The following is a 13,534-nucleotide window of genomic DNA, read 5'->3' as shown; positions in this document are numbered from 1 at the left end:
ATGTACTATCTATATTATAGTATTGAGAATGTGCAAGCTATGTAACTGTTTTCAAATAAGAATATAACTATACAGTCACACACTGATGTAATATCTTTCTCCTTACTGAGAAGTGTCTCACCCCAATCTTACAACCTTGTTTCAGGAGTAACAGGAAATTGGTCCTAGTTTTCTAGAAAGACTTTGGAGTGTAGAGTCTGGTTAGCTAATGTAAGTTTTGTATGAGTTTTGGGTTATTTAGTCGGGATGGGTTTCTTTTTGGGAATGTAATACAATTTATGTTTTATGTATGGATGAATGTATGTAAGGAACAGTTAGATACTCTGGTACGTGTATTAGAATCCATATGAATGTTTATGTTTTCTGCAATATATGAGAGTACAGATCATTATGAAATACACATATGTCCCTATTTAGGACGGGTAGATATGCATGTTATTAGGATTTGTACAGATTATGTATGTATAGTAGCACTCTAGGGCCATATTAAGGGCTAGGGCATTACAGTTTCACTCCTAACCAAACCCAAATTTTAGCTATATATTTATATTTATAAAATATATACCATCTACCTCTCTCTCTCTCTCGTCTCGTCTCTTGTGTCTCGCTGTAATTTCCTAAAAAAGCTCCAAGCTTAGAAAATTTTAGAGCTGGCAAATAAATGTAGCTGTTCTTTAACGCATTGGTTGCCATCTTCATTGGCAATAGTTAGCTTGAGGTTTCTAATTTCCCTAATTCTTCTCCTGCTGGGTAGTGGATTTGGATGTTGAGTACTCTTGGAGTTCGCTTCTGCTGGTCTTGTCATCAGATTGGTTGTGTTTATGTTCCTTAATTTCCTCCAAGTACATTGCTTCCACCATTGGCTTCCAGAGTTGAACTCGAGAATTAATGAACCAATTAGACACCTGGGGGTATCATATGTCGCAGAGATTCCACAGTGAGGGTTGCAAAAACTAAAAAAAGAAAAAAAAAAGTGTTGAAGATGCAGAGGACTCATTGCATACCTTGCTTTTGGTTAGCCTTGTTTGCTTTGCAAGCATGTGTTTGTCTGAATCCTTGGGATATCTGCAACCCAAATTCAAGATTTTTAGCAGGAGATGAATTGAAAACTAACAGGGATGGAATGAATTGATAAAAAAAAAAAAAAATCAAATTTATACTTGATTTTCTTACGCTTCCCATCAAATTTTTTGAAGTTTAAGTAGGAATTTATAATGGTTTGGTGAGAAAAATTGAATTGTGCTTACGGGTGGAGGAAGTGTTCAAAGCTAGGCGCGAAGAATCGAGACCGATCTTTTGGACAATCCTATTTGGGGTCTCCAAGCATTGTGTTGGCTCATTCCTAGCTATTGAAGAGCTTGCTGTTGTCGAAGTTGATTATTGACGAATTTAAGTCTTGAGCCCTTAGATTTACCTCCTAAGGAATCTTCTTTGCCCAAGGACTTGTTTGCAGCTCTAATTTGGTAGGAAATTGCATCTTTCAGGCATTGGAACTGCTTTAAGATTGTTTGAAGAGCAAGTGCAGTGTATGTTTTTGCCGACCCAATTCCGGCCACTTGCTCAAATGTAGTAATCACAATCTGCATTTGGTGGTGATACTATCTGTATCTTGGCTCCACCTTCAAATCACACAACAAAAAATGAAATAAGAATTGTCATCAAATTTTGCAACTCAAAGATACTTGTAAGGATACTGAAAGTTTTTTGTTGCCCTGTTCCTATACTTTGAAATCTCTATGGCTTTCAGGTGAGGTACCTACAGATGCATCAAAATAGGGGAACTTCACTGATTTAACCTTCCTTTTCAAATCATTTGATGCGGGCAGCCACTCGATCGACGCGAAAAGGGACATGTCCCTTTTGTTGGTTTACATCATTGTTCGCGAGAATCACAAACAGAGCAACGCGCCATGCAAATCCTACTAGATGGTCCAGCGAGATTTGCCTGGAAAATACACTGATCCTGACGCGTGGTAAATCTCGCTACTTGGTCCAACGAGATTTGTCCTGACGCGTGACAAATTTCGGTCCAGCGAGATTTGTTTAAAGCTCGTTGAACCAAGTAGTGAGATTACATAAGGGTCTTTCTGAGAATAATTTTCTCGAATAAGATATTATTTAATATATTATTTTAAAATAAAGGTAAAATGGGAAAAAACTTGGGGCACACAAAAACCCTAGCCCAATTTTGCCACAAGAGAGGCACTATCGTCATTTGATAGCGCACCTCCCCACGCGCACAAAAACCCTAGCCCCCGAATCCCTTGCTTCCTTCGGCAACTCAGACACCCTCAAACCCTAGCCCCCCATCCCTTGCTTCCTTCGGCAACTCAGACACCCTCCGTTTCCTGCGATCCCCTTCCACCTACCTCAGCTCATCTCCCATGGTCTCTCTCTCTCTCTCTCTCTCTCTCTCTCTCTGTTGATTTCTGATGTATGTTTCTTTCCTTGAATTCAGGCTTCAGAAAAGAAGCTCTCAAACCCCATGAGAGAAATCAAAGTCCAGAAACTCGTTCTCAACATCTCCGTGGGTGAAAGCGGCGATCGCCTCACTAGAGCCGCCAAGGTCTCTCTCTGGCACCCACACACACACACGCACAGAGACATGCTTCAACTAGCGCGCGCGCATACAGACATTTTTGTCAATTTTTTTTTTAAATTTCGATTTTTCCTGCAGGTGTTGGAACAGCTGAGTGGCCAATCACCTGTCTTCTCCAAAGGTATGACGATTCTCGATTCATTTTTCAACTCGTTATAATTTTAGCTCGTGTTATTTGGTTGATTAGTGGGATTCAATGTGTTGTTTCTAAACCTCCAACAGCAAGGTACACCGTACGATCCTTCGGTATCAGGCGTAATGAGAAAATTGCGTGCTATGTGACCGTCAGGGGCGACAAGGCGATGCAGCTGCTCGAGAGTGGGTTGAAGGTTAAGGAATACGAATTGTTGAGGAGGAACTTTAGTGACACAGGCTGCTTCGGCTTTGGAATTCAGGAGCATATCGATCTTGGTATCAAGTGAGTTTCGATTTCTCTTTCCCATATATTTTTTCTAAATGCTTCTTTTAGTAGCTTTATGTGCTTGGTCTTTCGGTGAAGGTCAATATAATCTTCTTGGAGTACTATGCTGTAGATGATAGACATAGTAGACATAGTTAATTAACATGTGTTTGGACTGAGATTGATGCATTACCTTTCAACTGATTTAATGGCGCTAATCCTCAGTGATGTCGTGACTATGTAGTGAGAGAGGAAGTTTTCTGGTAATGTGAGGATAATTCTTGGAATTGTTGTTAGTGATTAACTTTAAGATGTAGACAGAAGGGGAAGAAATTTAAATGAATTTAAGTGTGCTATTTTCTGTAGGAAATGATGCTTATGTCTTTATTTTTTCTTATGTGACATGCTTATATATTTTTAAGTTTTGTAGTAGCCTAGTGGGATTAGGGAAGAGACTTCGTTAATGTGTAACTTTTCTGTTTGATACAATTGTTTGTAGGGCCATTTAAATTACAATTGTGAACTGCACCAGTTGTACTGTGAATAGGGTCAATCCAAACAGGTCTTTGGCATTTGGTTTCAACTTTTTTTTTTGTGTGTGGTGGGAAAAAGAATGTATGACGGAAGATTAAGCGTCAGTTTCGTAAGGGTTTGGGATAATATCACCTCCCCCACCCCTCCCCCCCCCCCCCAGCCCCCAGCATTGATTTGAATTTTAGATACACCTCCTTTAGTTTGCGTAATTACTCTTACCTCCATTAAGTACAGGTTCAAGGGACAACTGTCTCTTGTAAACCATTTGGCATGTTAAAATTTTAAATTTCCAAAATGCCCTTGTAAGAATCAGTGATACTTCGGTGCCGTAATTTATATATTTGGAAAAAAATGATTTTGAAATGACTAAACACAGTATTGAGTGGTGCATGGAACCGAATATTTCATTCCTTTTTTCTATAGCAATTAATTGTTTCCATATTTGAATGCACAGTTTGATACTAAAGTTAAATGCAGCTTCTCTTGTAATAATGTACTAATACCCACAAGTTTATATACTAATGAGTATGTTAAACAACATGAATTTATGCACTCCAAATATGTCAGTTGGATGCAAAATTGGTAGTTAAAATTTCTATCATATTTGCCTTAGTGTGCATAATTCTGACCTAATATTGCTCTCCTATTGGCTCATTCTTTTTTCACAAACACACTCACTCTCTTTTCTGATATGTATTTTATTTCAATTTGAAAGCCTGGGCGTGTTAATATCATTTTAATAATTTTCTATTGCTAGTAGGCAAATTTTATTGACAGGGGAACTAGGTGATATTATGCAAAACATATGAGTTTATATGATCTTTGTACAGAACCATGTATCACTCAGTGAGCTAGTGGCTGTCTAGTAGGGTATTTTGACAAGTCAAAATCATTTTTCCATAAATAAATACTAAAGACTTACTGGTTCAGGTTCTTACCAAAGTATAATGGTCATCAGAAAATATTTAGCGTGCTAAATTCACTCAGCGAGCATGCCATGTGCAATTTGTTGCATGAGCCGGTAGAACAAGGAGGTTGTTGAAATTATCCTTAAGGTTTCATGTTTGCTTCAGGGATGCTATTGGATCAAGGCTGCTTTTGCTACACCCATTTTTTCCTTAAAGGGAAGTTTCATATGAAGGGCCTAATTAGTCAAATGCTGGCTGATATTATTCTTGTTTCATGTTGCTTCATGCACAAAAATCATGTTGCATTGGTTTGACACAGAGATGCTAATGGCTGGTAAGGAGCATGATTTTTAGTAAACACTGAGCATCACTATGAGGTTATATGTAGTGTTACATATGAAATTATAGTTGTAGCAGTTGGCTGCTCACTCTTTTTTTATGTTTAGCAAGTTCCCTCAGAAAAGGTATTTTAGGTGACACCACAATGGTTGGGGTGTGAGTTCACCATCTTAGAGGTCTCAGATTCTAATCTTGGGGGTGGGGGGTGAGGCATGGGTTACCTATGTTGTGCAGCCCTGAATGAATGGGCCTCCTAATGGTTGGATCAAGAATTAGGATTATGAACAAATTTCTAGTTGTATTTGATGCCAATATTTCACTCTTATTGGTGCGTGTAATTTTTTTTTCCCAATTTGAAAGTGAGTGTCATTTTAATAATTTTCCTTTCCAGCATGTGTTGTATTTCAATGTGAAAGTGTCATTTTAATAATTTTTCTGTTGCTAGTAGGCAAAGGTTATTAACAGGGGAACTAAATTAAATTAAGCAAACCATAGGAGTCTACAATCTGCCACTCCTAGTGGCCCACGACTGGGTACTTTGGCATGTCAAAATAATGTTTCGTTGGTAAATGAGATCATTAAAGTCTTTTTGGTTATTAACAAAAATATGATGGTCATTTCCAAGTTATTTAACATACTAAATAATTCTCTCAAGGGTCAATATTTTCCTAAACCCTTAAAATAAGGGAGGTGGTTGATACTATCCCTGGTGTTTTGGTGTTTCATGTTTCATTCAACAGTGCTGTTTGATAAGGCAACTTCTGGTACATCCATTTTTCCTGTTAAAGGTGAGTTTCATGTCTAATTAATTAGATGCTGGCAGATATGATCCTCTGGTATATTTGCTTTATCCAAAAAGTTCCTGTTGTATTGGTTTGCCAATGTGGTGGCTGGTAAGGTGCATGATTTTTTTTTGGAAACAATGAGGACGGAGGAGCATGATTTTGATATTATATGGACCTATAAAGTTATAGTTGTATTGGTTAGCTGATCACTTTTTCTTTATTTTAGTAAGTTCTCGTATTGTAAAAGAAGGTTTCTGATTTGACACAACTTTAGGGCATGAGCCACTATCTTAGAGGGCTCTCACTGAATCAATGATGTTTTTTTTTCCCTCTGTTACAATTGAATATGTTTTAGGTAGAACATGATTATGAACTTGTTTTTTTTAAAAGGCATTGGGACTTGAGATATTAGATCTAACTGTTGATGTTGGTCCTTATCATCTTTTCTTGCCAGGTATGACCCTTCCACTGGTATTTATGGTATGGACTTCTATGTTGTTCTGGAGCGCCCAGGATATCGTGTGGGTCGCCGCCGCAGGTGCAAATCCCGTGTAGGAATCCAGCATAGAGTTACGAAAGAGGATGCAATGAAGTGGTTCCAGGTCAAATATGAGGGAGTCATCCTTAACAAGGCCCAAACAATCACAGGCTAGATAGAACACCTACAATGTAGGATTACCTTTTGCTGTTTTATGTGGGTGAGTAGCTGTGTTACCTAAAGAGATTCTTAGTTACAGGGTTGGAAATACCATTTCCTATGTTTTTGTTCTTTTAACTCTTTATGCACTTTCATTTACAAGTAGATAAAGCTGTTTTGTCCAATTCAGCTGTAACTTTGCATTCATCCCTGATCTATTATTGGCTTTAGAGACTACAGGTATGTTTTGGTATCCCGGCTGCTGCTTTGAATATCGATGCTTATTTTTAGTTAGAATGCTTTGATGATGGCTGGCTTGATTGGATTAATGCTGATTTGATCATTTAATAAAGCATCCATTTCCCATGGAGACTTGAGAGGATTGCTTCATATGTTTTTCTCATAGCCATTTGTTTTGTTTCTTGGATGATCCTTCTAGTTGGATCTCTTGATGCCTGCATTGGGTGGATGAATGCTGGTTTGATGATTTATGAAAGAAACTATTTTCCAACATGGTTCTAAGAAAAGCATGTTTTATTTTTTTTCATATCTTTTGGTGGGATGGATAATTTTGTTGGGCTCCAAACAAAAAGATGGGTTTGTAGTTCAAGCATCAATTGGTAGAAACTAAAATCAGCTACCTTCTGCTTCTTCAGGTGCATGATTAAAGCTTAGTAAGGATAAAAGTTTAAGAGGCTGGCAAGAGTCTAAACATCAGATGTATATTACCAAATATACATTAGTATAACCCAAGTACCGCGGCTGGTCAAAACAAAACATCATATGTATCATTTCAAATTAATATTGCTGTAAGTGGATGTGTGCAAACAGTTTGTTGCAACATGAGAAATGGGTTTAATAAGCTCATGGAGTTGCTGTGAGGCTGCGGCAATCTTGTGTAACTAGAGTCAGTTTGGAAGTATCATTATGCAAGTGGAAGATGCTAGTTCATACACTATAGGTTTTGTCAATGCCTAATCAACCTTGAATGCTTTCAAATTCAATCAAAATGACATTTAGCTGACTCATGTTGCTTTAATTACTAGTCATTTTAATATTGATTTTCCTTGTGTCATAAAATTTCATTTGGGAACACTAAATTTATCACATCAAAGAAAATTTTAAAAGCATGCAGTTGTCTCTCACTTTCAAGCTGTCATTATATATATAAGGAAAAAAAGGTGTCATGCAAAGAAATTATTAGATAGATTGGGCCTATCATAGCATTTCTGACCATGTAAGCAAATTCTAATTGATATTCCTTACCATAATAAATTCTTATCTTCTTTATTTCTTATTTAGAAAATAAATGCATTAATATCTTTATGTATTTAAATTTATACATTTTTAAAAGAAAAATAACATTAATGTTGCTAGACTCCCTTTTAATAAATTAATTAAAGTCCAAATGTCAAGTTCTTCGTTTTTCACCGTGAGGCATTTGCAAGTACCCATTTCCTAGATTTTTTTTTTTTTTTTGGTAATTTGTAAATATTTCTGTTGGTGTTTTTTGACTATGTTTTTGGCACTTATATGGCATTTTTTGGGAAAATTTAAATTCTGATGTAGATTTTGAGAATTTTATGATTGTTCATTATTTGTATTTGTCATTGTTTTTAATTTTTTCTGATTCAAATAAAAAAAAAAAAGAAGCAACAACAATAACAACAAGAAACCTTAACTCTCACTGGTGAGGCTGATTAAATGAATCATTTCTCGTTAATTCATTGGATCTAGAACATTTTCCTCTATTAGATTAAGAGCTATTAAATCTTTTCTTACTATCCCATTCCAAGTTATTTTAAGCCTATCCCTACCCCTATCCCTTTTCATGGCAGAAATCATAATTATCTCACGCCTCACAAATTCTCTACTCAGTCTGCATTTTAAATGTCAAAATCTTCTAAATCACCCCTCCCTTTTCTTGTTTTCAACCAATCCTATGCCTAAATTATCACGTACATGTTCATTGATTACTTTATCTTTTAATGTTAAACCGCTCATCCACCTTAACATATGCATTTCAATAACTTTCATTTTTTGTACATGTTGTTTCCTAGTTGGCTAGTATTCTGAATCATAAAGTATAGCTAGCCTTATAGTCGTCTTATAAAATTTTCCTTTTAATTAATATTCTATAATCACACAACACACCTAGCACACACCTCCATTTTACCCAACCTGTCTTAATTGTTTGTATTACATTTTCATCATTTTCCTCTTCACCTTGCATAAAAGATATAATATATCTTAATCTATTAGTGCTATTTATCTCTTGATTATCCAATTTAATCTTCTCTTTGTTACTACTCTTTACGTTAATAAAATTACATTTTATATATTTTATCTTATTCCTACTTATCCTAAACCTTTTATACTCTAATGTGCCTCTCCAAAGTTCTAACTTAAATTCCACTCCACTCCTACTATCATCAATCAATATGATATCATTTGCAAACAACATATACCAAAGAATCTCATTTTGGATATTCCTAGTAATTTCATCAATTGCTATAGTAAAATAATAAGGACTCAAAGTAGAACCTTGATGTACATTTATTGTGATTGGAAATTTTCTAGAATCCCCTCCTAAAATCCTAACTCTAGTCGCTACTCTTTCATACATCCTTAACTCCGTATATCTACTACAAACTCCCTTATTTTCTAATACGCACCAAAGCACTTCCCTAATTACTCTATCATAAGTTTTTTTTAGGTCAATAAAAAACATATGCAAGTCCTTTTCTCTAAACTATTTCATTAAACTTCTTAAAGGATAATTAACTTCTATTATTGATCTTTCAAGCATAAAACCAAATTGATTTTCTAAAATCTTCGTTTCCAATCTTATTCTATGTTCAATTATCCTTTCCATAATTTCATCACATGAGTTATAATCTTTATTCCATGATAGTTATTACAATTTTGAATATCACCTATGTTTTTTCTAGAAGGTACTAACGTACTTTTCTTTCGTTCTTCTGATATTTCTTGGTTTTTATAATATTATTAAATAAATTAGTTAACCAAATAGTTTATTTATCCCCTAAACATTTCCAAACTTCTATTGGTATTTTATTTGGTCCTATAGATTTCCCACTTTTCATCTTCTTTAATGTCATCTTAATTTCAAGGGCTCTAATTTTGCAGATAAATCTCCTATTTTTATTTTTCTCCTCATATGTCACTTCCAAGTTCAATATTTCATTTTGATTTTCATTAAACAATTTATCAATGTATCTCCTCCATCTCTCTTTTATGTCTTATTATCTAATAAAGACATTATCATTATCATCCTTTATACATTTTGCATCACCTAAATCTTTGCATTTTCTTTCTCTAACTCTAATAAGTCGATAAATATTTTTTTTTATCCTTTTTTTGTATCTAATTTAGTATGTAAAGTATAATAAGCTCTATGTTCAGCTTCATTGATAGTCTTTTTTTTGCATTTTTTCTCGCTTCTTTATATTTTTCAAGATTTTTTATATTTCTATGATTTTGCCATATTTTATACCAATTTTGTTTTGTCTTGACGACTTTTGGACTTCTTGAACCTACCACCAACTTTCTTTACCACCCAAGTATCTTCCTTTGGATTCACTTAAAACCTCTCTTGTTATCCTTACAATAGAATTTTTCATTTTATTCCAAACAGGAATGCATCAACCTTATCCCCTACTGTCTAATCATACTCTTTGTTCATTTTATCTTTAATTTTTACTATATTATCTCTCTTTAAGTTCCACCATCTAATCATCTTGTGTTGATTTATGCTACTCCTTCTCTTTCATTTATTTTTTTTTATATGTATATCTAATACTAAGACTTTATGTGGTGTAGCCAAACTATCACATGGAATAACTTTATAATCCTTACAAAATAGATGGTCCTCATTCTTAATTAATGAAGAAATCTATTTGACTTTTATCGTACCAACTCTTGAAAGTTATTAAGTATTCATCTCTTTTTATAAAGCAAGTATTCAATATAACCAAATTGTAAGACATGCCAAAATCTAAGATTGTATCACTCATCTTATCTTAATCTCCATATCCATGTATCCTCTTATATCTTATATTATCCCTGATGATGTGACCATTCAAATAAGCTCTTATGAATGTCTTTTCAGACATTGGTATCCCTAGTAAAATACTATTCATATATTCTCAAAATTGTCTTTTCAAATTTTTTGTTAAGCCTATTTGGGGAGCATATGTACTAATGATATTCACTATCTCCACCTAAAACTATCTTGGTTTTAATGATTCTATCCCTTATTCTTTTAACATCTACTACATTATCTTTTAGGTCACTTTCTACAACAACACTCACCCCATTTTATGTTTCATTTTACTAGTGTACCAAAATTTAAATACTGGTTTTTTTCAATTTCTCTAGCTGTCTCTCCTACCCATTTCGTCTCTTGAAGATAGATTAAGTTAATTTTCCTTCTAAAAATTATTTCAACTATTTTCATACTTTTTTCAATGAGAGCCCCTATATTCCATGTTGCTAATCTTATCTTAATTTCTTGTACTAACTTATTAATCCTCTCCCTTTTCTGCTAATCTGGTCTATTCCCTTTTATACTTATTGCTATTTTTCTAATATAGCATTAGCAATAATAACAAGTGCTATTTTTCTAATATGGCAATAATAATAATAAGTGATTGTGAAAACAAGTTTGTTTTCTAAAAAAAATAAAAAATAAAAATAACACAACATAGGTTTTGTTTCTTTGTTTTTTGTTTTTTAATTTTCTAATAATAATAATAATAATAAATTAGGGGGTCGGTGGGAAGATGCATGTTCATCTTCTTCCTCCCTAGTTGCAATGACATACTTGTACGCTCAATTCACACATACAAATGCACAAAGCAAAATACATACTATCATAGCAACATAGATACACACCTAGATTGGGGGGCACAATCTCACATTAAACGTGTATTAAAGAGATTTTGGTCAGACCAAGAGGATAAAGACTTCAACCTTATGATGTATCCTTATGGTGTAAAACCATAATACTCAATGATCCAAAGTGGATATAACTATCAATCTAATTACACCAAAATCGTTACATTTGGTATTTGGGTCACTCACTACAAAAAACTGATGTAAATGGTGTGATCTCAAGAGGGAGGAGTGAATTGGATATTAAAATTTATTTATAGGTTAAGTGTGTTGAGTTTTAAACTGCAGTTAGCATTACATAACCTAGGGTCTTTCTAAGCAGTCTCAAATTCCTCAAATGAACAAGTATGCAAATATTTTTTTAAAAAATGGCATTCTTAGCAAATTAAATATTTGCATACAAACACCACATCATATCCCATTTAAAATTTGAAGGTTGTATGTAAAATGATTAACCAGTGAATGCAAACATACACGTGGAACATATCCCATTTAAATTAAATATGTGTATGCAAAATAATTATAACAATAAGAGGACAAGCATACATGTGTGGAATTTAAAGTGCGAAAATAAATGAGATAGAGAGAGACACACACAAGATTTGTTATTGAGGTTCGGTCAATCCTACGAACGTCCTCGCCGTGGGCAGACTCCCAAGGATTCTACTAACCCTAATCACTTAATGGGTGGAGTAGAAATTATTTACACTTCTCCTTACGGGGGCGAAGACTCCCCAACTCAATTACAGGGTTGAGCCACAACCAGTTCTCCTTACGAGGCGGAGTCACCTCAGCTCAATTATTAGGTTGAGTCAAACTAGTTCCTCCTTATAAGGCGGAGTCTCCCTAACTCAATTACAGAATTGAGCCACAACCAGTTCTCTTTATGAGGTAGAGTCACCTCAGTTCACTTTCTAGGCGGAACCACCCATTAAGTGAGCCTTATAGTGATAATCCTTGTGCTGGTGAGCCTATGGTTAGTCTATGGTCATGTTGAACTTACAAAATCTGCATGCATGACATGCAAAGATTATTACAGACCGATATAAATTATTACAAACCCAAATAATATAAATTATAACAAGAAATAATCTTCATGGTCTTCAGGCTTTACTTCGTGTGCCATCAATTGATTTGCTAATATAAACCTGCATACAAACTTGAAAGTTATCAAATACTAGAGTATTTGTCATTATCAAAACCGGGTGTGACCTATAAGGTCAACATAATATATAATTATATAGTTATATTTATACATAATATATTGATTCAATTTGATTAATTGCAATTATTGAATAAGCTAAACCGAAAGCAAAAACTATCTTGGATAGAAAGGTTAACATATTTTTAGATTTAATTTGATTCCGTTTTATGATTTGATTTGATTTGATTTTTGTTTATATGGATCTCATAAATAGATGGATAAGACTATTAAGGTCCTACATTGAACATGAATTAAAAATATCTTGACTATATAAAGATGATTAGGGCTTAACTTACAAGATGCCTTTTATGAGACAAAAACTATATGTCTAATATGTTAATGCAGTTGGGGAAGAAGGGATTACGGAGGTGATGCCCAAAATACAATGATCCAAAAAAATAAACCTTCCATTAGTTCAATCAATCCTAAATAGAATAATTAATTAACCAAACAATAGAAATACATAGCAAACAAACACACAAAACTAGCCACACAATCACAAAGAGAACACCTAGATTTACATGGAAAACCTTTCGATGTAAAGAGAAAAATAAAAAGGACAGAAGTCCACTTCCAATCTTTCACTATTTCAAAATAGTAGATTACAATAGGTTTTTCGTAGTTAAAACTAGAGGCATACATCAACAACAATCATCAAGAATTACAAATTCTTAGCATAGAAAATAATATGAGCTAACACCATCAAGATGGAATCAAACTTGAATGAGAAATGGAGAAGTCTTACCCAAAATAAAGTTTTTTGTCCAAGTCACGAAACCAAAGTTATAAAACTCCAAATGACAATCAAACCAACCATAATGAAGAATGATGAGTCACGAATTCCAAAATATCAATATTTAGAATTTATAAAAATCATATATCAAGTTGGTCAATGGTGTGAAAACACTTCTTGCTATCAAATTCAGAAACTAGCGAGAGGTTCCTAATTAATTATTGATGCTTAACCCTTGTCAAAATACACTTTTTTTTTTGGAGATGCATTCACCAACAATCATAAATTATGCAACATTAAAATACACTTACATCGTGTTTGGGAGTATGAATTTCAAATCTTTAATTTGAATGAGTGACTTTAGACAAATTTCAATATAATCTTATAGTACATCTTATCCAAATCTAATGTAAATCCAAGACCTCTCAAAATAGAGTTGGTTGCATTTAGAAAATAGATTTCAAACCTTAAATTTAGA

General features: G+C 34.0%; 1 protein-coding gene across 1 annotated transcript; it reads left to right on the top strand.

Moving 5' to 3' along the window:
• The first annotated feature begins 2,160 nt into the window (after positions 1 to 2,160).
• On the top strand, positions 2,161 to 6,577 carry LOC131144899 (large ribosomal subunit protein uL5). The gene is made up of 5 exons (XM_058093840.1): positions 2,161 to 2,387; positions 2,459 to 2,566; positions 2,678 to 2,720; positions 2,822 to 3,017; positions 6,020 to 6,577. Exons 1-5 carry the CDS (start codon positions 2,385 to 2,387, stop codon positions 6,216 to 6,218), a joined length of 549 nt encoding a protein of 182 aa, XP_057949823.1. The 5' UTR covers positions 2,161 to 2,384; the 3' UTR covers positions 6,219 to 6,577.
• Positions 6,578 to 13,534: the final 6,957 nt, after the last annotated feature.

Source organism: Malania oleifera, chromosome 12 (genome assembly GCF_029873635.1).
Source record: "Malania oleifera isolate guangnan ecotype guangnan chromosome 12, ASM2987363v1, whole genome shotgun sequence".
Lineage (NCBI taxonomy): Eukaryota > Viridiplantae > Streptophyta > Magnoliopsida > Santalales > Ximeniaceae > Malania > Malania oleifera.
Note: the sequence above shows the minus strand (reverse complement) of the source record. Positions and strands in the feature narration are given on the sequence as shown.

What these genes read in the sequence shown, in the direction of transcription:
- LOC131144899 (XM_058093840.1), top strand. An exon ending in GCCTCACTAGAGCCGCCAAG is followed by an intron (nt 2,567 to 2,677) that starts GTCTCTCTCTGG and finishes TTTTTCCTGCAG; the next exon opens with GTGTTGGAACAGCTGAGTGG. An exon ending in CATATCGATCTTGGTATCAA is followed by an intron (nt 3,018 to 6,019) that starts GTGAGTTTCGAT and finishes TTTTCTTGCCAG; the next exon opens with GTATGACCCTTCCACTGGTA.